Source organism: Theropithecus gelada, chromosome 13, assembly GCF_003255815.1.
Source record: "Theropithecus gelada isolate Dixy chromosome 13, Tgel_1.0, whole genome shotgun sequence".
NCBI classification, from domain to species: domain Eukaryota; kingdom Metazoa; phylum Chordata; class Mammalia; order Primates; family Cercopithecidae; genus Theropithecus; species Theropithecus gelada.
In genome coordinates this window covers 2,819,995-2,847,739 of record NC_037681.1, presented here as the reverse complement: position 1 = coordinate 2,847,739, position 27,745 = coordinate 2,819,995, and the positions used below count along the sequence as shown (strand labels likewise).

At 41.1% G+C, this 27,745-nt stretch overlaps 2 gene segments (V, D, J or C); both read left to right on the top strand.

Moving 5' to 3' along the window:
• The first annotated feature begins 5,733 nt into the window (after positions 1–5,733).
• On the top strand, positions 5,734–6,236 carry LOC112604959. The segment is given in 2 exon segments: positions 5,734–5,788; positions 5,914–6,236. Coding segments are annotated over 2 exon segments (378 nt in total).
• A 5,910-nt stretch (positions 6,237–12,146) lies between these two features.
• On the top strand, positions 12,147–12,663 carry LOC112604967. The segment is given in 2 exon segments: positions 12,147–12,221; positions 12,347–12,663. Coding segments are annotated over 2 exon segments (372 nt in total).
• The last annotated feature ends 15,082 nt before the right edge of the window (positions 12,664–27,745 follow it).

Below are 27,745 nucleotides of genomic sequence, written 5' to 3'. Positions count from 1 at the left end.
ATTTGGGAGCAGGGACACATGTTTCATTGCCCTGACTCCTCCCACATCTCCTCTTTCTCTTACAATAGCTCTGACTCTGTCTGTCCCTCTCAGATTGTGTCCTAAAAATCTAATTATCCCTCCTAATATGAAAACAAACCAACAAACATAACCCTCTTACTCCTATCATGAGCTGTGAGATCTGACCCCTAAACTCTGTGATACCCAGATCATATAAGAGATAATCATGGGATTTTACCCAAGAAATGTTCTAGCTAAAAACAATTCTTGTACTAGATCTTCTCTTGGAAAAAAATTTACTCTGTCTGTTGTCATAACTGACACCAGATAATAAGGTGTAAATATTTCCGAGAACAGAGGACATCCATGAGCTCAGTGAGGCGAAAGACATCTCTTCCCCCTTGCGTCAGTTTCCAATGCTGCTGTTTGACTTGTCACAGTCTTATCGGCATCACACAACATAAAGGTATTACCCTGTGGGGGTCAGAAGCCTCACTGAGCTAATGGTAAGGTGTCAGTAGGGCTGTGATCTTTCTGGATGCTCCAGAGGAGAGAACTGGATCCTCTGCTTCTTATCTTCAAGGTGCTCCCATATTTCTGGTTCCATGGCCCCTTCCTCCCTCAAACCACATCCCTCCACATAGTCCCAGCTCCTCTCTGACTGCCAGCGTCCTCCTCTATTTTAAGGACCTTTGTGATTATGTTGATTTCATCTGGATAACCAGGTTGCTTATTCATAAAGTCCTTAACTTACATCTGTCAAGGTCATTTTTTGCTACATAAGGTAGAATGCTTATGATACAGCCCCAGTGACTGGAGGAACACCAGGGTTCTTGGTCTCACACTGCTTTAGATAAAACGCCACAGAATCTCGTGGAGTGGTTTTAAGGAAAGAAAAGTTTAATATGCAAGAAGGAAGGAAGAAGAAAACAGCTAAACAGCTCCCCCATACAGAGACAGAGGACGGGGGATTCGAACAGAGAGATAACTCCATGTGCAGTGGAAAAGTAGCTGCTTATAGGAGGAGGCTGAAGGAGGTGGTGTCTGATTTGCATAGGGCTCAGGGGATTGGTGTGACCAGGCATGTTATTCATGTAGCCTGAGAAAAAACTGGCCCTCCCACCCTAGCCTTTTAATATGCAAATGTAGGGCACCATAATGTTCTACACACATGGGGATATGTTGGGGCAGTCATGTTGCCAGGTACATGTCAGGGCAAGGAAGAAGAAGGTGGGAATTGCCATGTTTGGGTGAACCCAGTTTCTCATGGCTTTCATTTGCATATCAAAGCTTGCCTGCCTGGCTCTAAGAGCCAGGGCTTTCCTAGCAGACAAAAAACATTTCTGGAGTTGCTTTAAAAGAAACAAAACCTTCCCAAGGACCCCTTTTCCTCTCTATCTGCCTAAAATAATTTCTTAATAACTCCTATAAAACTTAGGTTCCAGAGACGAGGACATGGACATCTTTTGGGCAGTATTCATTCCACTCATCTTTTGAGGTAGGACATTATTCATTCCACCAAAAATTAATATATTCCCCAAAATTGACCTCTCTAGAGTAAAATTTTAAAAATCACGAAGTATTTTTATGAAGCAAGAGAGCTGGACAAAATCTTAGACTTAGTCAGAGTCTAACTTGTGAGTCCTCTAACTTGTGAGTTTTAGCTGTTGGGATGTGCTCATTCCACTGTCTCTACTGTAGACTTACGGATGTGTAGATAATTTTAGAGGATTTTTAAATTTTTTGACCCAGTGTAAACAAAACAGTATCTGAGACAGGTCTCAATCAATTTATAGGTTTATTTGCCAAGGATAAGGCTTATGGCCTGTGACACAACCTTAGGAGGTCCGGCAAACATGTGCCCAAGGTGGTTGAATTACACATTGGTTTTATACATTTTAGGGAGATGCAGATATTACAGGCAAAGACACAAATCAATACATATAAGATAAACATTAGTTTGTCCTGGAAAGGTGGGATATCTTGAAGGAAGGGCTTCCTGATCATACATGGATTCAAAGGTTTCCTGACTGGCAACTGGTTGAAAGAGGAAAGCTCTGCCTAAACAGTTGAATTCATCATAAAAAAAATGCTTGAGTTTAGATAAGGGAGCGTAGAAGTCAAGGTTCTTGTCATGTAGATGAATCCTATGGGTAGCAGACAAAGTAGATGTGGCCGGGGGGGAGCTTATCAGACCTTAGGAAAAAAAATGTCAGATGATTTGGGAAAGACTTAGTAAGGGGAGGAGATTTTCTACAAAATGCAAATTTTCCCGACAACAGGTAGCTTTGCAGGACCACTTCCGAATAGGTCAAATAAATATTTTTAGGGTAAAATATTTTTATTTTCTTCAGGGCCTATTCTCTGTCATGTTGGAGTATGGTGGTATCTTATTGCTACAAAGCGTCTGTTTTGTCAGTCCAAAGATCTCAGCTGTAATGATAATGCTGGTCAGTTTTGTCTGAACCCCAAAGGGAGGTGGGCATAATGAGGCCCATCTAAACCCACCTGCCAGTCAGGGCCTAACCTAGTTTTTCAGATTTCTTTGAAGTTCTCTCTGCCAAAAGAGGAGTCCACTCAGCTGGTTGGTGGCTTACAACTTAATTTTTGGTTTTAACACCCGGAAAAAAAAATCATTGCATAAATTCAATATAAAATAGATTGGTAAAGAAAAATTGTTTCCTGAATATTCCTACATGTCAAAGATAAAGAAATGATAAGAATTGAGATGATTAATATCCCTCGTACCAAAGAATAATGATTTTATTTTTTACTATCTTAGTTTGGGTCCACCAGCAATGATGATTTCCATTTAAGCAGCAAATTTACACTGGGAGGAAAGGAGGAAAGTGAGGAAGGGAACAGAAGATGAATGGTAAAAGACACATCAACAACCCACCTGACTCAGGATAACTGAAGATCAACCACACGTGGAAACATGGACTAAATTCCTCTGGGCTGTTCCACCTGGGAGACTAGGAAGCTGGGGTATGTATACATCTCATCCTGTCCTCACTGATTGTCAGGTGTCTCTCTTGTTCTATTTCAAGCTGCTATAACAGATTCCTTGTCACTGTGTAATTCATAAGGAACAGAAATTTATTTTCTCACACTTCTGGAGAATGAGAAATTTAAGATCAAGGCATGGGCAGCTTAAGGTCAGCTTTCTCTACTTTCAAGATGATGCCTAGATAGCTGAGTTCTTCAAAGGAAGGAAGGCCATGTCTTAACATGACAGACAAGCAGAAGAGAGAGCGAGATCCCAGCCTTATAATCCCTGTTTATAGTGACATTAATGAATTCCACTAGAGGGCTCCACCCTCATGACCTAAACACATCCCTATAGGCCCCACCTGGAAATACCTTTACACTGAGAATTAACTTTACAACAGATGGCTTCTGGAGGACACAGTCAAATCATAGAACTTTCCTAAGAGATACACATTGCAGGCCATCTGGCTAGCAGGGCATGCAGGCAGAGTTCTCTGCCCAAGATCATAAAGAACATAAGATATACATATGGCCATTGGAAGTGAGCAGAGGTACAGCAAATGGGAAAGCCCTAGGCTACAGACAGGACTGTTACATTCATCCTGGTACAGTTAAGCCTTGAATAACTTGAGTTTGAAATTTGCAGATCCACCTACATTTTTTTCTGTGTGTGTCACCTGTGAGTAAGCACTTAATTAGTAATAAATATATTGACTCATTGTTATGATCTTCTTAATAACATTTTTTTCTTTAACATACTTTATTAGAGGAAAAGAGTATATAATATATCGACTATTCATTTCATCACTAAGGCTTTTAGTTAAAAGTAAGCGATTAGTACTTGAGTTAGGGATGCAAAAGTTCTACACAGGTTTTCGACTGCACATGTGGTCAGTGCTCTAACCTCCATGTCGTTCAGGGGTCAACTGCTCTTTCACTCTCTACCTGCGTCTCTTGGGAACAGGATTCTGGCAGGCAGGTTACAAGTAAAGGAATCCAGAAAATACTCTCTCAAGTTGTCTTGAATTAGTGTTATGATTATGTGAAACCAAAGTCATTTAGAAAGCAGCAAATGCACAAAAAGTCTTTTCCTAAATATCCCTTAGCTGCTTAAAAGCAGATTCTCCAGAAGGAAACCGATCATCAAGAAAATTCTTCCTAGGAAATTTTTATATCAGGGAAGATTAACATAGAACAGGAATCAAAAATAGAAGAGATTGGAAGTTGATGCTTTATCTAGACAAGCTGTTACCTATTCTTTTGAGGATGCACTTCTGTTCTCATCTATTCTCTCGAGGTTGCCTACACTTCCCAGTTCCCTCTTCCCTAGAAAGGAAATATGAACAACTGGATCTCATTGAGTTATCTGGGTAATCACCCTGCTATGATATCCCACTGCATTTTAAATGAATTTCGTTTTCCTTTTCTCTCATTTATCTTTCTTTTGTCAATTCATTTTCAGCAAATATTTAGAAGACAAATGGAGATTTCTTCATTTCTCTCAATATAAGCAAGTTCCTTTACAATTCAGGCTGCTTACAAAGCAGCAAGAAGGTTTGTGCACAGGCTACAGCACTGTCATTTTGCTTCCCTAGTCTGGCATCAGTAAAATATTGTGGAGCCCTAAGCTGTAGCCCACTGATGCCAGTGTAGTTGGAGCCACTTCCCCTGCTACTGAGCCAAGCTGGGACATTTTTGGGTACATTAGAGATGTGCGATATAACGATTGCAAATCATTTCCAGGTTCATTTGGATCAAACTCCTTTCTCCATGTACATAGGCAATTGCTTGATAAGAGATTCAGTGTCTCTTTCCTAAAAATGTTAACAGGGTCGCTGGTGTCTGGGTCATGGTGATGTTCCAATCACTGATGAAATGTAAAAGAGGAAAGTGTTATTGATGGTGCATAGCAGGGACATGCTCTGTATAGTGGTCACCCTCACTAAGAAAGAAGAACTTTGGGAAATAATACTCAGTGGCAGAAAAGAAGGTAGACTATGGAGGAGCCCAAAACAAGAATAAGGTGCAGCCCATTTAGTCTCTGGGTACTATAGAGACCTGCAGTTCTTGATAATGGCGGATGTGCGAGTGCTGCATTCATTGAGGAAATACAGTATCATCTCTGTGCATCTGTAGTAAACTGCTTGATCTTATAGTGGTAAGAACAATGGCATAACACCATTTGCTTGATTCTTAATGAATATACATAGCATCATGTCAATAAATTTTATTTTTAATTTTTTTTATAAAGGAACAATGTTAAACTCACAGAAATGTTGCAAGTATAGTACAAAGTAACCCCTTCCCTAATCGCTATCTAATGAGAGTCTTTTGAAGACCTGAGAATCATACCATTTAACATTTTACTATGTATTTCCTACACACAAGAATACTCTTCTAAATAATCCCCATACACCAATGAAATACATTACTCCATCGACTCCTGAGGAATATTTCAAACTGTCAAAAAAAAAATACCTAAAAAATGTCTCTCATAACAAAATAGTCCCCAGTGGAAACACATTCTCTGCCAAAAAATTTGTGCTACACTGGTCTTACCTGGAACACCTGGGGACACTGAGCTGGTGCTGAGTTACTCTGATGAGCCAGCCCTGCAGTTGTGCCCAGTCTGCCCCATCCCCTGCTCATTTGCTTGTTCTGAGAGCACATCCTCCTGCCCTGAAGACTTCTTAATAGGCTGGTCACACTTCGTGCAGGAGTCAGACACAGTCAGGACACAGCATGGACATGATGGCCCCCCCTCATCTCCTAGGGCTCCTGCTGCTCTGGCTCCCAGGTAAGGAAGGAGAACACTAGGAATTTACTCAGCCCAGTGTGCTCAGGACAGCCTGGCTCTTCAGAGAACTTCTCTTACAACGTGATTAGTTGTGTGGACATTTGTTTTTATGTTTCCAATCTCAGGTGCCAGATGTGACATCCAGATGACCCAGTCTCCTTCCTCCCTGTCTGCATCTGTAGGAGACACTGTCACCATCACTTGCCGGGCAAGTCAGGGTATTAGCAGTTATTTAAATTGGTTTCAGCAGAAACCAGGGAAAGCCCCTAAGCTCCTGATCTATGATGCAACCACTTTGCAAAGTGGGGTCCCATCAAGGTTCAGTGGCAGTGGATCTGGGACAGAATTCACTCTCACCATCAGCAGCCTGCAGCCTGAAGATTTCGCAGCTTATTACTGTCAACAGTATAAAAGTTCCCCTCCCACAGTGTTACACACCCGAACATAAACCCCCAGGGAAGCAGATGTGTGAGGCTGGGCTGCCCCAGCTGCTCCTCCTGATGCCTCCATGGGCTGAGAGTGTTCCTCAGATGCAGCCACACTCTGATGGTGTTGGTAGAGAAGCACATGAAGTCACCTCTGCATCCCAATTTCCTTTTTTTTTTTTCTCAGCCCCGACTACACAGACATAACAGTGCCTCTGCTGATTTAATGAAGACAGAGATCATGACACCTGAGGAGTCTAGTTTATGGCTTCAGTTGGAATTCATATAACAGAGAAGAAGCCACTATAGATATGCTAAGCAGGAATTGTCTTAATACAGAGAATTAGAGTCTAAAGTATTGACATCTAAATAAAATGTAGAGATAAATCTCTAAATTTAATGATTGCTAATTTAATATTTGCTAAGAAATGTTTGCCAAATGGGGCATACAGGAAAACTCAATGGTCTGCAGTATGTTGGAAGAACAAAGAGTTTTATGAAAAAGGGAAATTATTACCTATCATTCTTTGAGAAATTTTATTGTCTCTAGTAAGAATTGGGAGGTGGCAAGTTCAGACTGCAAGCAGTGGTGGACAAACTGAATCCTAGAATTACATTAAGTTATCTCAGAAGTTGTGGGTAAATTTGATGTCAGTTTACAATAACCCAAAGCAGTGAAGCTTGCATATAATTTTGTAACTGAAATGCCAGGGATTCAATGTAGATCCTGTTGCTCACCACACAGAAAGCCAATCACTAAGACAACAGTATTGCCAAGGAACAGGCTTTAATCAGGTGCTGCAGCCGAGGAGATGGGACACCATTCGCAAATGTATCTCCCTGACCAACTAAAAGTAGGGGTTTAGATAGCAGGGAAGAAATGTGGGAAAACAGGAATTAGGGAGGGGTAAAGAAGATAATTAGGTCAACAGGAAGCAGGAGGTCAGTTAGGCAATCATGATGGGCAAAGGGTCTGATGTCTCACTGTCCCAATTCAGTGATACGTAACCTTCAGCTCCTTGATTGTATCTAGAGGCCTGATGGTTGGTTTCCTGAAAAAAGAACTCAGATTAACAAATGTAACTATCTTGAGTTTTAAGACTGGGGGAGTCAGTTTCTATGTTTATTCAAAAAACTATAAACATTGGTTCCATGGGATAATAAGGCCTATTTCAATTGCATTCTATAAGCAATATTTTGCATCCCAAGTGCCTTTCCCTCCTGGCTTCTTGCCTCTGTTGGGTATGACAAGAATGACCGAATTCCTATGATTAACTTTTACACTACAACCTTTCAAAGCCAAGGATACTGTAGTCAGGAAGGTTGATAGTAGAAGCAGGATTCTCTGGTACTCCCTCAGAAAATAGAATGCATCTGCCCCTGAAGTATGGGCTATCTAACCATGTCATCCTCAGTCCTGTCTTAAGGATGGTGGTGCTGCTGCTCTCAGCTTCCTACAGCATCTTTCAGGTTTTTCTCCAGGCACATGTGTTGACAAAGAAGAAGACAGTGGGAATCGCCATGTTTGGGTGAATCTAGTTTCTAATGGCTGGCATTTGCATAGGAAAGCTCCCCAACCTGGCTCTAGGAGCCAGGGCTTTCCTCCAGACAAGAAGTGTTTCTAGAGCTGCTTTAAAAGAAACAAAACCTTCCCAAGGACCCTTTTTCCTCTCTCTCTGCCTAAAATAATTTCTTAAAAACTCCTATAACACTTGGGTTCCAGATATGAGGACATGGACTTCTTTTGGGATGGGACATTATTCATTCCACCAACAATAAACATTTTCCCTAAAATTGTCCTACTTATGAATCAAGAGAGCTGGACAAAATCTTAGACTCAGGTTCCTCTAACTTGTGATTTTTATCTGTTGGGGTTCACTCACTCCACTGTCTCTAATGTAGATTTGTTGATGTGTGGATCATTTTAGAGGATTTTTAAATTTTGTGACCCAGTGTAAACAAAACAGTATCTGAGACAGGTCTCAATCAGTTTACAGGGTTATTTTGCCAAAAATAAGGCTTATGGCCTGTGACACAGCCTTAGGAGGTCCTGTAAACATGTACCCAATGTGGTTGGGTACATTGGTTTTATGCACTTTAGGGAGACACAGAAATTACAGGCAAAGACATAGATCAATACATATCAGATATACAGTTAGTTTGTCCTGGAAAGGTGGGAAAGCTTCAAGCAGGGGCTTCCAGGTCATAGGTGGATTCAAAGCTTTCCTGACTGGCTACTGGTTGAAAGAGTTAAGCTCTGTCTAAAGAGTTGAATTCATCATAAAGAAATGCTTGATTCTAGAAAAGGGGTTGTGGAAGCAAAGGTTCTTGTCATGTAGATGAATCCTATGGGTAGCAAATAAAGTAGATGGTGAATGTTGCTATCAGACCTTTAAAAAAATGTCAGACTCTTTAAAAAAGACTTAGTAAGGGGAGGAGATTCTCTATAGAATGCAAATTTCCCCCACAACAGGCAGCTTTGCAGAACCACTTCAGAATATATCAAAGAAATATTTTCAGGGTAAAATATTTAGATTTTCTTCAGGGCCTATTATCTGTCATGTTGGAGTATGGTGGTATCTTATTGCTACAAAGTATCTGTTTTATCAGTCCAATGATCTCTGATGTAATGATAATGCTGGTCAGTTGTGTCTGAACTCCAAAGGGAGGAGAGTATAATGAGGCACATCTAAGCCCACCTGCCAGTCATGCCCTAACCTAGTTTTTCAGATTTCTTTGAAGTTCTCTATCAAAAGAGGAATCCATTCAGCTGGTTGGTGGCTTACAACTTAATTTTTGGTTTTAACACACAGAAAAACAAAATCACTTCACAAATTCAATGTAAAATAGATTGGTAAAAAAAAAATTAAGTGTTTCCTGAATATTCCTATATTTAAAAGAAAAAGAAATTATTAGAATTCAGATGAGAAATACCCCTCATACGAAAGATTAACGATTTTTTTTTCCAGTATCTGAGTTTGAGTCCACCAGCAATGAGGATTCCTGTTTAGGCAGCAAATTTACACTGGGAGGAAGGAGGAAAGTGAGGAAGAGAACAGAAGATGAATGGTAAAAGACACATCAACAACCCACCTGTCTCAGGAGAACTGAAGATCCACCACATGTGGAAACATGGACTAAATTTCTCTGGGCTGTTCCACCTGAGAGATGAGGAAGCTAGGGTATGTATACCCCTCATCCTGTCCTCACTGATTGTGAGCTGTCTCTCTTGCTCTCTTTCAAGCTGCTATAACAGATTCCTTGTCACTGTGTAGTTCATAAAAAATTGAGATATATTTTCTCACACTTCTGGAGAATCGGAAATTTAAGATCAAGGAATGGGAAAGTTAAGGACTGCTTACTCCAGTTTCAAGATGATACCAGGAGTTTTGGGTCTTTCAAAGGAAGGAACACCATATCTTAATGTGACAGACAAGTCGAAGAGAGACAGAGAGATCCCAGCCTTATAATCCCTGTTTACAGTGGCATTAATGTATTCCACTAGAGGGCTCCACCCTGATGACCTAAACACACCCCAGTAGGCCCCATCTGGCAATACCATTACACTGAGAATTAACTTTACAACAGATGGATTCTGGAGGACGGAGTCAAACCATAGCGCTTTCTAAGGGATACACATTCCAGGCCCTTTGGCCACCAACGCACTCAGGCAGAGTTCTCTGCCTAAGATCATAAAGAACATAAGACATGGATATTGCCACTGGAAGTGAGCAGAGGTACAGCAAAGGGGAAAGCCTTAGACTACAGATGGGGACTGCTACATTCATCCTGGTTCAGTTAACCCTTGAATAAATTGGGTTTGAAATTTGCAGATCCACTTATATTTTCTTGTGTGTGTGTCACCTGTGAGCAAGCACTTAATAAGTAGTAAATATATTTTCTCCTTTTTATAGTTTTCTTAATAACCCAATAATAATTGTTTTCTTTACCATGCTTTATTGGAATAATAGAGTATATAATATAAATAACTTAAAAACATAGTTAATCAACTATTTATTTTACCACTAAGGCTATCAGTCAAAAGTAAGCTGTTAGTACTTCAGTTAGAAATGCAAAAGTTCTACACAGGTTTTCATCTGCACCAGTGCTCAGTGCCCCAACCTCCAAGTTGTTCAGGGGTCAACTGCCCTTTCAGTCTGTAGCTGCATCTCTCTTGAACAGCATCTTGGCAGGTGGGTTGCAAGTAAAGGAATCCAGAAAATAACATCTCAAACTATGCTGCATTGATATAATGATTATGTAAAACCAAAGGCATTTAGAAAGCAGCAAATGCACAAAAAGGCTTTTCCTAAATATCCCTTATCTGCCTAAAAGCAGATTCTCCAGAAGTAAACCAATTGTCAAGAAAATTCTTCCTGAGAATTTTTATATCAGGGAAGATTAACACAGAAGAGGAATCTAAAATAGAAGAGACTGGAAGTTGATGCTTTATCCAGACAGACTATTACCTGCTCTTTTGAGGATGCACTTTTATTCTCATCTGTTCTCTCCAGGTTGCCCATACTTCCCAATTCCCTCTTCCCTAGAAAGGAAATATGAACAACTGGATCTCATTGAGTTATCTGGGTAATCACCCTGCTATGATATCCCACTGCATTTTAAATGAATTTTGTTTTCCTTTTCTCTTATTAATCTTTCTTTTGTCAGTTCATTTTCAGCAAACATTTAGAGGACAAGTGGAGATTTCTTCCTTTCTCCAAATATAAGCAAGTTCCCTTACAATTCAGCCTGCTTACAAAGCAGCAGAAAGGTTTGTGCACAGGCAACTTCACTGTGATTTGGCTCCCCTAGTCAGGCATCAGTAAAATTGTGTACAGTCCTAGGATGCAGCCCACTGCTGCTGATGTAGTTGGAGCCACTTCCCCTGCTACTGAGCCAGGCTGGGACATTTTGGGGCACATTAGAGATACTAGATATAATGAGTGAAAATCCCTGTCCAATTTCATCTGGATCCAACTGATCTCTCCATGTACATAGGCAATTGCTTGATAAGAGATTCAGTGTCTCTTTCCTAAAGATGTTAACAGGGTTGCTGGTGTCTGGGTCAGGATGATATCCCAATCACTGATAAAGAGTAAAAGAGGATAGTGGCATTCATGGTCCGTGGCAGGGACAGGCTCCATGCAGTGGTTACCCTCACTAACAGAGATGAACTTTGGGAAATAATACTCAATGGCAGAAAAGAATGTAGACTCTGAAGGTGCCAAAAAACAAGAATAAGGTGCAGCCTATTTAGTCTCTAGGTATTAAAGAGACCTGTAGCTCTTAATAATGGTGGATCTGTGAGTGCTGCATGCATTGAGAAAACATGGTATCATCTGTGTATCTGTAGGAAATTGCTTGATCTAATGCTAGTAAGAACAAAGGCATAACACCATTACCTAATACTTACAAATATATATAGCATCATGTCAATAAATTTTATTTTTAATTTTTTTTAGAAAGGAACAATATTAAACTCACAGAAATGTTGCAAGCATAGGACAAGTACCCCCTTCCCTAGCGGGAATCATATGAGAGTCTTTTGAATACCTGAGAATTGTACTGTCTAAAATTTTACTATGTGTTTCCCACAAACAAGAATACTCTCCTAAATACTCCCAATACACCAATGAAATACATTGCTCCATCGACTCCTGAGGAATATTTAACAATGTCAAAAAAATACCTAAAACATGTTTTTCATAACAAAATAGTCCCCGGTAGAAACACATTCTCTGCAGACAAATTTGTGCTACCCTGGTCTTACCTGGAACACCTGGGGACACTGAGATGGTACTGAGTTAATGACATGAGCCAGCCCTGCAGCTGTGCTCAGCCTGACCCTTCCCCAGCTCATTTGCATGTTCTCAGAATACAGCCTCCTCCCCTGAAGATTTATTAATAGGCTGGACACGCTTCATGCAGGAGTCAGACCCTGTCAGGACACAGCATGGACATGAGGGTCCCCACTCAGCTCCTGGGGCTCCTGCTGCTCTGGCTCCCAGGTAAGGAAGGAGAACACTAGCAGTTTCCTCAGCCCAGTGTGCTCAGTACTGCCTGGCTATTCAGGGAAGTCTTCCTATTATATGATTAATAGTATGAATATTTGTGTTTATATTTCCAATCTCAGGTGCCAGATGTGACATCCAGATGACCCAGTCTCCTTCCTCCCTGTCTGCATCTGTAGGAGACAGAGTCACCATCACTTGCCAAGCCAGTCAGTGTATCAGCAGCTGGTTAGCCTGGTATCAGCAGAAACCAGGGAAAGCCCCTAAGCTCCTGCTCTATAAGGCACCCGGTTTGCAAAGTGGGGTCCCATCAATGTTCAGTGGCAGTGGATCTGGGACAGAATTCACTCTCAGCATCAGCAGCCTGCAGCCTGAAGATTTTGCAACTTATTACTGTCAACAGTTTAGCAGTGCCCTTCCCACAGTGTTACACACCTGAACATAAACCCCCAGGGAAGAAGATGTGTGAGGCTGGGCTGCTCCAGCTGCTCCTCCTGTTGCCTCCATCAGCTGGGATTGTTCCTCAGATGCAGCCACACGCTGATGGTGTTGGTAGAGGGGGATATGAAGTCACCTCTGCACCCTAATTATTTTCTCTTTCTCAACCCCACCTGCACGGACATAGCGATACTTCTCCTGATTTAATAAAGACAGATCATGACACCTGAGGAGTCTAGTTTATGGCTTCAGTTGGAATTCATATAGCACAGAAGAAGCGACTATAGATATTCTAAGCAGGAATTGTCTTAATACAGAGAAGTAGAGTAAACTACTGAAGTCTAAATGAAATGTAGAGATGAATCTCTAAATTTTATGTTTTATGTGCAAAGAAATATTTGCCAAATGGAGCATACAGGAAAATGTAGGGAGACCCCCTGAAACTATTGCTGCTGAATAAAAGATGAAATGTTCCTGATTACTGTAAATACAAAATTGCACACAGGATTGTGTAAAGATAATGCCGGGTTGGACTGCCAGAATGAGCCAAAAGAGCGTGATGTACTTCTCCCTGCAGAGAGCCTATGAATGGATGTGCAGTCAGGGAGATTTCACATCACCAAGATTCCTATCCCAGAAAAGCAAATGTTCACAGCTCTGGGAATGGAATGCGACCCTCGTGGGAAGCGTATAAACAGACGCATGGGGGGCACCTGTCCGTAAGATAGGGCTATAAATGCCCTCATCTTGCTGCGGCTCTTCTAGGCCTTTTTAGGGTTAAGGCATACTCCCTTCCGAGAATTTCTGCTCTAACCTGTTGTCTAACTTCACGTCCTGCTTCTATGAATTGTTTGTAATCAGCTTTTGCTGCAACTGTTACTGCTGATTAATATCTTGCTAATCATAGGTCATGGAAAGACTGTGTTTCTGTTTTAAGGCTCTGTTAGAAATTAAACTTCAAGTCCTGTTTCTATGAATTGTTTGTAACAAGCTTTTGCTGCAACTGTTACTGCTATTCCTGTTTTAAGGCTCTGTTAGAAATTACTGATGCACACACTATATTGTAAACTCTTATCTCTGTATACTGTACTTCTGCATACAGATGTTACATTAAAGGATTACTTCATCCCTATGTGACCATCTCACCTCGTAATCAAATGACCCTAAATCCCTCACTAACCTACCCCCGCCCTCACTAAACTTAATAATAAATGCTAGCATATCCAGTGCATTGTTGGCACCGTGGGACTAGAAGACGGTGACCTCCCTGGACCCAGCTTTCACTATCTTGTGTGTGTCTATTATTTCTTGACCTACTGATCTGCCTGGGAACGAAGAGAAAGCCCCACTGCATTGCGGGCTGTTGGCCAGATCCTGCAGTAGCAAAACTCAATGGACTTCAATATGTTGAAAGAACAAAGAGAAGGTTAAAGTTTTATGAAAAAGGAAAAATGTTAGCTATTGCTCTTTGAGAAAGTTCATTGGCACTAGTAAGGGTTGGGAGCTGGCAAGCTCAGACTGGTAAGCAATGCTGGACAAAGTGAATCCTAGAATTACATCAAGTTATCTCAGAAGTTGTGGGTAAATTTGGTTTCAGCTTACAATAAGCCAAAGCAGTGAAGCTTGCAGAGAACTTTGTTACTGAAATGCCAGGGATTCAGTGTAGATCCTGCAGCTCAGCACACAAAAAACCAGTCACTAAGACAACAAGTATTACCAAGGAACAGGCTTTAATCAGTTGCTGCAGCCAAGGCGATGGGACACCATTTACAAATATATCTCCCTGAACTACTAAAATTAGGGGTATATATAGCCAGGAAGAAATGTGGGAAAACAGGAATTAGCAAGGCACAAGGAAGATAATTTGGTCAACAGGAAGCAGGAGGTTAGTTAGGCAATCATAATGATTGAAGGTTCTGATGTCTCACTGTCCTGATTTGGTGATATGTGAGTTTCAGCTCCTTGATAGTATCTGGGAGGACTGATGGTTGGTTTCCTGAGAAAAGATCTCAGATAAGACAAATATAACTTTCTTGAGTTTTAAGACAGGGGGAGTCAATTTCTATGTTTCTTCAAAAAACAATAATCATTAGTTCCATGGGATAATAGGCCCTATTTCAATTGCATTCTAGAAACAATGTTTTGCACCCTGAGTGCCTTTCCCTCCTGGTTTCTTGGTTCCATTGGGTATGACAAGAATAACCTAATTACTACAATTAACTTTCACACTACAACTTTTCAAAGACAAGGATATAGTAGTGATGAAAGTTGATATTAGAAGCAAGATTCTCTGGTGCTCCCTCAGAAAACAGAATGTATCTGCCCTTGAAGTATGGGCTATCTAACTACGTGGTCCTCAGTCCTCTCTGGAAGCTTAGGAGTAGGGATGCTGCTGCTCTCAACTTCCAACAGCATCTTTCCAGGTGTTTCTGCAGTCTTCATCTCTGTCTCTGTGTCTGTCTTAAGTACCAAAGGAGAATATTGAGTCATCCTTTTCCGACTTCCAAATCTCATGGGAGGACCTATTATCGGGCAACTCTATAGGACACAAGAGAGGCAAACAAGGATATTTACATAAGTTAAAATGATTTTTCCCCCAATGAGGCCATTTTGAAAGATTATATTTAAAGCCACATGTCGAAAACATATCCAGCTTTATTTTCTTATTAATGCAAATTTACATTTGCAAATATTTTCAAGATTGTAAAGGATGAAAACATAATTATTTGTCCATGGAATGATCATAGCCTCTATAATTAAATGGATTACACATTTTCTTGAAAATTTGTACTCACTGAAATAAAAGAATATATTTTACATATCTGAAGCTATGTTAGAAATTATCAGACTTAACTTCAACTGTGAATTTGGTTTTGAGTGTTGTTCACTCCTGTGACCAGTCACAAGAATCTTTTGTCATGTGTAGTCACTGCTGTTCAGTCTTGTCCTCAGACAATTGATATCTATAGGCTGAAGATGAGCTCAGTACCCTGCAGAGGAACCACTCAGCTGAGCCCTTCCTTGATCAGCCAGATGATTGTGAACATGAGCATCCATGAGCACGATAACAAATGTTTACTGTTATCAACAACTGAGTTGTGTATTTAACCAGTTACCAATCATTAATTCACAAAAGCTTACTGATACAGTATTTACACCTCTACCTATATGTACACACATGTATTTTTTCTTAAGTTGGTGGTATAAATGTGACTATTCAGTAATCAAATTATGAAGTTATTAAGAGAAAATTAAAGACAAAATTATTGATGGAAAAGCATGCATACATATATATGATACATAGATGTGAACATATTTTTTGATAAAATGTTGGCTACAAATATATATAGTATTCATGTTTAAGTACATTTATTCTATCATATATGTACTATAAACATTTTTATAAAATTCTTCTCTAAATTAAATACATTTAAAATTTTTTGTAACATTCCATAAAATAATGGTATTCTGGACCACATATAGTTCTTACTCTTGCTATAGAAAATTTCTTTGTAGTCTTTATTTTTAAAATTCTACCAAACGCTAGTCCCTACCTAAAATATTTTCTCAACACAGTGGAGCTCCAAGGGTATGACTAGAACAAATTTTGACTAATGTTGAATATCAACCATTGCATCCTATGAAAGCCTCTGTTATGTTCATGCCCACAGTGATGATATGCCAAATAGAGTTCTCACAGCAATGGATGCTGGATGGAGTCACATCAGTGCCATTGTCAAGGAAGCCCTGGAAATGTAAAAATGATAACAATGAATAAACTTACATCTGATGATCACATTGCAACGATAACAGTGTTGGGGTGATCAGACCCAGCACCAGGTCGTGGGGGTGACAAAGTCTGGCGGAGTCAAAGGATTGGGAAAAGACAGTTGGAGAGAGAAAGGTGGGCACCAGGGGCCATCGCTAGTGTATGGAGGCTGTGAAGGCCATGAGCTCTGGGAGCCCATGGTATTTACTGGTAATCCAACAAAGAAACAGGTAGTGAGAATGTGAAGATCAAAAGGCCGCATGGTATTAAGCACATGATTTACAACTGTAACAGTTTAGCATTTGCTCGGCAACTTGAGATAATGGAGAGCAGGTTCTTTTAACTAAAGATACAATCCATCCTGGGAGAGCAAGTAGCAAGGAACCAGCAAGTGTAGACACATTCCAGAGCCACGAGCCCCAGATTCTGTCCAAGCCACAAGGGATTTTATGCCCTGGGCTTAGATTATGGTGCGTCAGGGTAGCCTTCCAACCTTTGGCACAGAGCTTGGTGTTCCAAAGGCCATGAGGGCTTTTAGACCCTGCATCCCAGACATGTTCCAAGACTCTTTTACATTATGTCAGACATGCAAGCCCTGTCTCAGCTTCTCCCAACACTCAACTTTTCCTGACATAACAGCAATGCAATAATATTGGCTGTTGGTTTTGACAGATCATCAGGTCTTAAAAGAAATGCAACAGGATGATTGCAGACAAAGCCATTCTGGATGAGCTATGACTAGACATTTCAAATATGAGCCAAAGTGGAAAAAAAAATGCTTTGCCAGTGAAAATTAATCAAAATGCTGTTAATGAGCAGGGGATTTTTAACAATGAGGATGATTCAACACATAGACCTCAGTCAGTCACCTTTCCCAGCTTTCCCAGGGAGTATCATGAACCAATGTTATGGAGGTCCCTGTGGGGACTCAATAATATGAATTTCAACTTACTGAGACTTACAGGACTACTGGCTCTTCTGAACACCTAATTTACCAAGAAGAATGACCCCTCCTGAACCCCTAACATTGTACCACACATGAGGGCTCAGACTAAAAGCTGGGGTCAGGTGATATGAAAGGACCTCATGTAAAATGAGGAGGGCACTGGTTATTTTCCCAAGTATGAATTTGCCTTTCCTTTTGGTTATGTTTCTGCAAAAATATTATTTGAAGATTTTCCAAGTGCTTTCATCACAGTCAGGAAATTCTTCCATAATATGGCTTTGGATCAAGCAACTTATTTGCCTCAAAAAAAGTGAAGAAAGGGTAGCTCATGCTCTTGTCATGTGCACAGGTGCAGCTTTCCCTATAGACAGGGAAAAACCCATTATTAGTCAAGCAAAGCTGGCACACAAACCCTTGTGCCGTTGAATTGCTATGCTGTCAGATGTGGTGGAGGCTCTGAAACACTAACTATGTGAATGGTGCTGTTACTCCCATAAGCAGAATATTTATACCTTGAAAATGAGCTGTAGACTCATCACCGTTATGCCAACTAAACAGCTTGAAATACTCTATTTCTATTTACTCAGGGCTGTGGTTTTCTGGTTGATGGTTCCTAATAAAAAGGGAAAAAGGCAATTATTCCATGAAATTGGAAGAAATGATAGGATAAGCATGTGACCATTTAGACTTAATACAATACTGGATAAGTGGCCAACACAGGGCATTAGGGTGTGTGCTGGGGCCATAGATCTAGCCCATATAAAACAAGAGCAAATATAATTAATTTTACATACATTAGAGAGAAAGTACAGAAAATACGAACCCTAGGGGACCTTCTGGAATGTTTCTATTTATTGCCATTTCCACTGGTAAAACTCAGAGAAGATTACAACAGTCATCAGGATGAAGTTCTAGAGATCACAGTCATGTGAAGAATTCCCTGCACTTGGATTCCCAGTGAGGCAAAGGGAAGATGAAACACGTAGTGGGATATGGAGGGGTAAACACCAGGGACAGCCTCCTGGTCAGCTTAAACGCTGAAAAGTGTATTTATTTTTTCTCTTTAGTTTTATCACTGAATCATTTGGATTTAAGAAAAGCAATTATGGCTGGTTAGGCAGAAAGGTATTTATTATCATGAATTAACGGATAAAAAACATTTGGGGAAACCAGGGTGGCAGCTCAGGCAACTCCAAGTACTGCTTTTGCTATTCCTTGATCCTCTCCCTGCCCCATGTTTTCCACAGTCAAGAAGAATACTCTCATTTTGATAGAAACATGGCAAGTTAAGTGTGCCCACAGGATGGTGCTGCCTGACTGTGACCCAGACCAGGAAAATGAGCACATTTGAGTGAGATCAGGCACTTCTCCTCCCTCATCTCAACCCAAAAGCATTCTGTAGTAACACAGCCAATGGGCATTCTTCCCCACATCTCTGACTTAGGAAGCCAAGGACATGAGGAGTAGCCTTTCTAGACTCTACCATAGAGAAAGTCTTGCCAGAAACTAGAGAATAAAATAAATATGAAAGAAGCCAAGGTCAATAACTAAATGTGTCATGCATATATGTATTTTAAATAATTTAATCCTTTCTATACACCCTTTCTTTAAAAAAAAAAAATTCAAAGTGATATTTTTAGCCACCATTACAATTTAGGCCAAAAATTTAAAAATAAGTAGACACATTAATGACTCATGAGAGAAGATCCTTTTTTCCTAGAAGGTATTGGGCTGAACAGATTGGAGTTTCCCCCACATTTTGGGGAGCACAATGTTATGTGGGTACCATGATATTCTTTGTAAAGGAAATCTTTATGTTAGGGTGTAGCATGTTGCTGTTGATACTAGTAATGCCTGGAAATTCAAGTGTAGAAAGATGTGTATTTATGATAGAAAGCCACACGGTGGACTTGGGCAGAAATAACCCCTGTACCTGTGAAAACAGATAAATCTACATGAGACTGAAATGAAGATGTCATCAACACAAGCGGGTCTGCAGAGAGAGGGGTCAGATCTCTAGTAGTTGATAGCAGAGCTGCTGTCTTTCTGGTGGCAGTAGTGAGAAGAGCTGCTCTCTTTTCTGTGGGAGACACCTTGAATGTGGAGTCTCAGGCAGCAGGAGCTCCTCCCCAGCCTGTGCCTGCAGTGCCATTCTTGAAATTGTTCTAGAGGCTTTGCTTGGATCCTGTTCCTTAAGGCTTTTCAACACTTTGCAAGGAATTTAATATCCTCTAGTAAATCCTTTTATGCTTCATGGATTTGACATTTGCAACAGGGAATATACGCAGTTTACAGTGACATCATTCACAGCCTCCTTTTTTCTCGCTAAATATAATGCTTTCCAGGTGGACCTACTAGAGGAAGCCAATGTGAATAACAATCCATGTCACCAAAAATGCAAGACAAATAAGCTCGGGAAAGCCACTGGGTTCTCACGTAGCTGCACTGTCCCCTAGTACAAAATGGGAGGGTGTAAAACTCTTAGCTCCACCATCAGAGAGATGGTCTAGAGTGACCTTCTCTGCATAGTAAGTCAGTATTTATAGACATTTGAATACTAACACCTTTAACACCAAAATACAGGCAAAAGTAGGAAAGAAGATAAATTGGACTACATAAAATTTAAAATGTGCATCAGAAGTCATAATCAACACAGTGAAAATGCAACATGTGGACTAGAAGAAAAATTTGTAAATCATATATCTGATAACAGGATAATAATATCCACTATATAAAGTAAGTCCTACATGTCAATATTAAAATAGAAACCTGATTAAAAATGAGAAAAGTACATGAATCGACATTTCTCTGAAGAACATTCTTTGGAGATAATTAGATAACTAGCATAGGAAAAGAGCCTTAATATTGTTAATCCTTAGAAAAATAAAAACAAAACCCTCTTCACACCTATTAGGATTTTTTTTTTTTTTTCAGACAGAAAATGACCAGTCTTGGTGAGAATTTAGGGAAATGGAGCTCCTCTGGACACTGTCGTGGTGATATAAATGGTTTACCTGTTATGGGAAACCATATGGTGATTCCTCAAAGAATTAATAATAGAAATAATATATAATTCAGCAGTTCCACTTTTGGACATATACCCAAGTAATTGAAGACATTAACTTGAGGAGATATTTGTATACCACTCAGAATCAAATTATTCACAATAACCAAAATGTAGAAGCAACTCAAATGTTCACAAAGGAGGGAACTGGTAACCCAAATGTGGTATATACATACAATAGCATATTATTTAGCTCTAAAAAGGGAAATTCTGACACATGCTGCAACATGGATGTAACTAGAGGACATTACACTAAGTGAAATGAGCCAGTCACAAAAAAATTACTAAGTTGTGATTTCACTATGGTATTTGCAAAACCGTTTCCATTTTGTCTTGAATCAACCCAGTCCTCTTCCCTTTCTTGCTTGTAGTTTTCTGGAATAACTATAGAATGTTCTGGAACTGTAACATTCTGAGAAAGGGCATTATTGTCCAGAACAACCTAGGTTCCATTTCTGTCCCTAACAGAAACAGGAAATTCTTCAACACTCTAGCCCAGTGTGTCATGTGATTCTAAGACATAAAACACAGGGTGGGCTGCATTCCAGGGTCCCTCAGCTGCAGTCCTTGTGGGGTATGCATGGTCTAGAGTCAATCAGGTCCCAGCAGCTTTCTGCTCTCTCTTGCTGACTCTCTGTAACTAGTAATCCACTTCATGTAACTGGTTGTATTGTCTCTCACCCAATTTGGGTAAATTGGCAACCAGTGCACAGCAAACCTTAGCAAAACTGTGCAGTAAGAAGGTTGGATTCAAGAGAACCATGGCTTATTGGTGAAGTTGGAGGAACAATACTCCCCAGTACCTGGCCGAGGAAAGAGACATCAGCCTGGAAATGCAAGGCCTGGACATGCAAATGGATGTTTAATGAGGAGGGAGGATAAATAGGACATGGTGAGAGGCAGCATTTGATGTGGCAGTGAGTCAGTGGAAACAGTGGAGAAGCAGGACAGCAAGAGACAGCAAGAGATGGTATTTTGTGAGAGGATGGACATAGCGATCAGCAATGCAAGACAGCTATTGGAGAAATGGCAAGACAGCGACCAGTGAGAGAGGGCAAGACGGTGATCAGAGGTACAGCCATCAAAGCTACAGAGTTGCTAGCATTGCAGAGCTGTTAACAATCGCCAAAGGCTGTTTTAAGAGCCATCATCTTTCCTGACAGGCGGTGGAGCCCAGCGGATGGGCAAGTGGCCACAGAGCCACTGCTTCATGCAGGGCAGCCGCTCCATCCACCAGTTTCCCCGCGGGAGTCCAACCCACCCGAGCTGGGGAGCCTGGAGAGATCTTCACGCAGGCCCCACATTAGAGACTGCTTGGCACCATTTTGGCTCCTGCACACCTGTAAGTGTCCCCTCTGCCCACCTGCCCTATATCAGATAATCCAGGAAATAAGTCCTTTGGCTAGATAGTCCATTTGAAGTCCCCCATAGCACACCTGACTACATCCTCGTTTCTCCTTCCCTTAGTCATTTCTCATCTAATGTCATTTTATTTATCCATCAGCCATTTTATCTTATTTTCTGCCCTGATATATGTGTTTGCTTTGCAGTTTTGTCTTTGGCTCCCTACTAATTATGTTTGTGCAATTGTTTAAGGCAGGATACTTGGTTGTAAGAATTCTCCTGTTCTGTTGACTCTACGAAGCCAGAGTCACATTGTTCTATGGTCACAACCAGACCTTTGGGGCTCACTGTTGGCCACCCCACTGAGGCTCCAGGAATTTCCTGCACTGGTCAGCCCCTGGATACTCCAGGGCTTCCTGGCATTTGGTGTGGGGACACTCCTAGGCTGATACTCGGGTACTGTGGGATTCAGCATTTGGTATTGTTGGCCACTCCCTGGATGCTCCCGGGTTTTCAGCATTGACGTTCATCTGAGGATTGTGGATTGGAGCCTCACCCTATGGGAATCTTCGCTTGCCTTGTCTTGTTTCCTCCCCTAAAGGTATCATTTTCCATAACAGCATTTTGTTTTCTTTTTGTCACTTTATTTACACTTTTTCTTCTACACTTTATTTAATAAAAATGCTGATTTAAGGCCAGACATGGTGGCTCATGCCTGTAATCTCAGCACTTTGGGAGGCCAAGGCGGGTGGATCATTTGAGGTCAGGAGTTCAAGACCAACCTGGCCAACATGGTGAAACCTGTCTCTACTAAAAATACAAAAAAAAAATGAGCTGGACGTGGTGGTGCATGCCTGTAATCCCAGCTACTTGGGAGACTGAGGCACGAGAATTGCTTGAACCCAGGAGGCGAAGGTTGCAGTGAGCTGAGATCGCACCACTGCACTCTAGCCTGGGTAAAAGAGTGACACCCTGTCTCAAAAAATAATAACAATACATAAAAATTTAAAAAATAAAAAATAAAAATAGTGTTTTAGTCATATTTTGTGCACTAACAGTTATAATTTAGTTTCATAATGTCTTGCTACCTCTTCTTACACCTCCTATGCAGGAAGTGGAAATCTGAGACAAGAACAGTGATGGCCCAATCACTTTCTAGAAAGTGATCTGCATATTGAAACTGGGTTTTCTTAAATTATTGATTTGCTACATTATAGAAAATTTTGTTTTTGAAACCAGGTGCAGTGGCTCATGCCTGTAATCCTAGCACTTTGGGAGGCCAAGGCGGGTGGATCATTTGGGGTCAGGAGTACAAGACCAGCCTGGCCAACATGGTAAAACCCCGTCTCTGCTAAAAATACAAAAATTAGCCAGGCACAGTGGTATGTACCTGTAATTCTAGCTACTCGGGAGGCTGATGCAGGAGAATGGCTGAAACCCGGGAGGTGGAGGTCGTGGTGAGCCAAGATTGTGCCACCGCACTCCAGCCTGGGTGACAGAGCGAGACTCTATCTCAAAAAAAGAAAAAAAAAGTAAAACAGAAAATTTTGCCTTTGATATGATAACAAGTTTCTTTTAAAACTTCTGAGATTCATGTCTTAGATATTCAGCCCTTGTGTTTTGCTGCTTTCAACTTGTTCTCCCTTTAAAAAGGCCTGGGATCACTGCTGTCTCCTTTTGCTTTTTCATCAGCTGTTGTGACTTTTTCACCTCCGGTTCTGACTGTTGTTGTGGCCTTGATGCTAAAGTGTTTTGTCTTAGAGTTCCGTGGAAGCAATGTTTACCCTCAATATAGTATAATTCTACGTACTTCCTTTTTTTTTTTTTTTTAAACATATATAACCTCATTTGGGGCTCCTCCCCAAGTAGCTGGGACTACAGGCACATGCCACCATGCCCAGCTATTTTTTTTGTTTTTAGTAGTGATGTGGTTTCACCATGTTAGCCAGGATGGCCTCTGTCTCCTGATCTCATCAACTACCTACTTAAGGGCTAATGAGTATCTGTCTACCTCCATGCTGTCTGGCCTAAAATGTTTAAATGGCTATAAATTTTTTGATTCCAGTCCAGTGGCCAAAGGAACTACCAAAGAAACCAAAAAAAATCTAACTCAAGCCATTGTGGGAAACAGAGTCAGACACACCTCACTCCACCCCTATTTGAAATGAAGGCCAAACTCAAAAGGCCTTTTAAATTTATGAAAATAAAATCGTGCCCTTTTCCACAAAAGAAAATAATAGCTCCTCTGTTTAACCGGAAGACTTAGTCTTACTAAAAACTTAAAAAGAAGGAACTGGCTGGGTGCAGTGGCTCCCGTCTGTAATTTCAACACTTTGGGAGGCTGAGGTGGGCGGATCACTTGAGGCCAGGAGTTCGAAACCAGCCTTGACGAAATAGCGAAACCATATCTTTACTAATACTACAAAAAATTAGCTGGGCATGGCGGTACATGCCTGTAATCCCAGGCACTCAGTAGCTGAGGCATGAAAATAGCTTGAAACCAAGAGGCAGAGGTTGCAGCGAGCCAGCCGAGATTGTGCCACTGCACTCCAGCCTGGGCAACAGAGCGAGACTCTGTCTCAAACAACAACAACAACAACAAAATGATCCCCCAAGAATCAATAATAACTAGAATAAAGGGGCCCTTGTCAGATATTCTTAATTACTCTAACTACTGTTAGGCTTCAGGAAGTCACTAGTTGGGTACAGCTGTCCAGGATTAAACCTGTCTCTTATGAGGTCCTGCAGGCACAAAAGGTGGACACCACAACCTCCATTTATAAAACCTAGAAAATTTAAGGCTGTTGATTGCAAACACATAGATTAATAATGTGGTTCTGTGGGTGGACAAAGGAGCATTAATATTTCTCTCTCTTCCAATTATAATTTTCTTGTTTAACCTCCTAGTAAAGTTTATATCTTCTAAATTTCTTGTAAAGATGATAAGGTTTTTCAAAAGTCTTCCAATCCCTTCTGTCTTCTGTCCTCACAAATGAAAGCATCCTGCCATTGGGCCCCTTAGTTCAGGTACCAAAGATTTTTACTCCTCAAATGCTAGGGAAGGCTTGCACCCATAAAGTCAGAAGGAAGCACTTACAGAAAATGGACTCTGCTCTTCTGCAGTCCCCTTAAGATTAAGGAGGAGTATCTAATCTCTGAGTGGGGAAAGAGGTGGGAGGTGGGTGGGACTCAAATCTGGAACAGATTGAAGACTAGCTAAAACAAGGAAGAGACACTGGAAGCACCTGTCCATAAGACATGCCCACCAGTGCCATGTCAGTTTACTATTGCCACGGCAACACCTGAAAGTTTCTGCCCACTTTCTAGCTACTTCTGAATAACCCACTCCTTAATTAGCATGTCATTAAAAGTGGGGATAAATATGAGTGTGACACTGCCCCTGCGCCGCTGCTCCAGGCACACTGCCTGTAGGTAGCTCCGCTCCACAAGAGCAGTCACAGAGCTGTAACCGCCACCTCAGTAAAGCCGTTTCCTTCCACCACCCGCTTACACTGCGCTCCTTCCTGAGGGAGGCCAAGAACCCACCCTGCACCACTTTTGTCCAGTTAGTTGACACAAAATTACTCATAGGCCGGGCGCGGTGGCTCAAGCCTGTAATCCCAGCACTTTGGGAGGCCGAGACGGGTGGATCACGAGGTCAGGAGATCGAGACCATCCTGGCTAACAAGGTGAAACCCCGTCTCTACTAAAAAAAATACAAAAAACTAGCCGGGCGAGGTGGCGGGCGCCTGTAGTCCCAGCTACTCGGGAGGCTGAGGCAGGAGAATGGCGTAAACCCGGGAGGCGGAGCTTGCAGTGAGCTGAGATCCAGCCACTGCACTCCAGCCTGGGCGACAGAGCGAGACTCCGTCTCAAAAAAAAAAAAAAAAATTACTCATAATATCCTCTTTTTATTTATTTTACTCTTAGACACTATGTAATGACTTTCTCCTTTCCATTTACCATATTGTGTTTTGTGTCCTTTTTCTTTCCCTCTTCTTTTTTTTTTTTTTCTGAGACAGTGTCTGGCTCTGTTGCCCAGGCTGGAGTGCAGTGGTGCAATCTTGGCTCACTGCAACCTCCGACTCCCAGGTTCATGCCATTCTCCTGCCTCAGCCTCCTGAGTAGCTGGGACTCCACCACGCCTGGCTAATTTTTTTGTATTTTTAGTAGAGATGGGGTTTCCGTGTTAGCCAGGATGGTCTCGATCTCCTGACCTCATGATCCACCTGCCTCGGCCTCCCAAGTCTTTCCCTATTCTTTATGCCCCCTTCATCTAGTAGTCACAGGCTTCAATTCAGTTCTTTCTTGGTGGTAGTAATACGGCTCCTTAAAAAAGCTAATTTTTCTGGGTATGAAGCCATTCACCATTTTCATATGTAACACTGTAAAAAGTACTGTGACATAAGCCTCTACTTCACAAACTGCACTGTCAAGCATCATCTCCCAACCAATACAGAATTTTTTTGCTCCTCAGTAGTACAATTCACATAGGAGTAGAAATCTCAAGTTTAAAGTGTGGATTTGCACTTTACCACGTGCTGTATTCAAGAAGATGAATAATATTAATACATCAGTAGGGCTGGGCACAGTGGCTCAAGCCTGTAATCCCAGCATATTGGGAGGCCATGGCGGGCAGATCACCTGAGGTCAGGAGTTTGAGATCAGCCTGGTCAACATGGCGAAACCCCATCTCTACTAAAACTATGAAAATAAGCTGGGTATGTTGGCACACACTTATAATCCCAGCTACTTAGGAGGCTGAGGCAGGAGAATTCCTTTAAACAGAGAGATGGAGGTTGCAGTGAGCCAAAATCATGCCACTGCACTTCAGCCTGGGTGACAGAGCGAGACTCTGTCTCTAAAAAAACAAACTCAGTAGCTTTGAATTTTAAACATCTATTTGACAAGAAATTCATAGTCCTTTCTCTTTTAAAAATGTAATACTTCTTTCAGGAATGAGCCTGGTTTGATGCCTCTCTCCCCACCATGATAGAAGTGTGGCATAAATCTATGAAAAATTCCATTTCCTTGTTCCTACAACATCTGGGATGGAAAATATCTTCCCTTGCTCTAGTGCTTTCTTCTACACCCAGTTCCACCTAATCTGTGACTCAAAACAGTACTTGTCAGGAAAGATTCTGGAAAGAACAAAAGACTTCTAGGAGGTGTCAGAGATTCCTGCACCACCATCTGTCCATCTCTAGAGGGGGTTGTGAGTATGAGGCAGAGCAGAGCTTGTAAATCTACCTGCTTTCACTCCCATTATATTTCCTAACAACAGCAACCACAGCAACAGCCATAACATCATAGGACAAACCTCTACTATTTCCAAGGCTTTTATCTCAGTAAATCTACTCTACCATTACCATAGCAGCTACAATGTTTGATACTCATACAAATAGTGCTGTAGCTTTCCGTTTATAATTGGAAAAGTGGGCAAGACTCAGTGTAATGCAGGCATTCCTTAAACTAGTTACCATTCAGTTTTTAGATTATCATTGAGCACATATACCCAGCATATGTCTAATATATATGTAAAAAATCCATGAAGCAAGTGTTAAATACCTTGTGTTTTCTATTGTATTTTTCTCTTACATCATCTTCTCCTTTTTGTCATCAAAAATCTGTTTGAATCATTCTAAATTAATTATTGGATCATAAGTAGAAAAAATCTTTTATTTCATAACACATTGCCTCAATGAATATGTTTCTTTGCAAGACATAGTCTTCATTTCCAAGATAACAAGCCTGACAAAATTATACTGGAGCAAACCCACAAGTAATGATGGTAGCTTTGCCTTATCGTCAGTCCTGGGGCCAGAATAAGACAAAAGATAACAAGGTAGAATAAAGATTGTATAATAAAGAAGGACAGCAGCAGGACATGGTAACCTTTTCTGGGTAACATTTTGGTAATGGATGATGAGAAGTAATGTGTTAGACAGGGATGGGTGGGA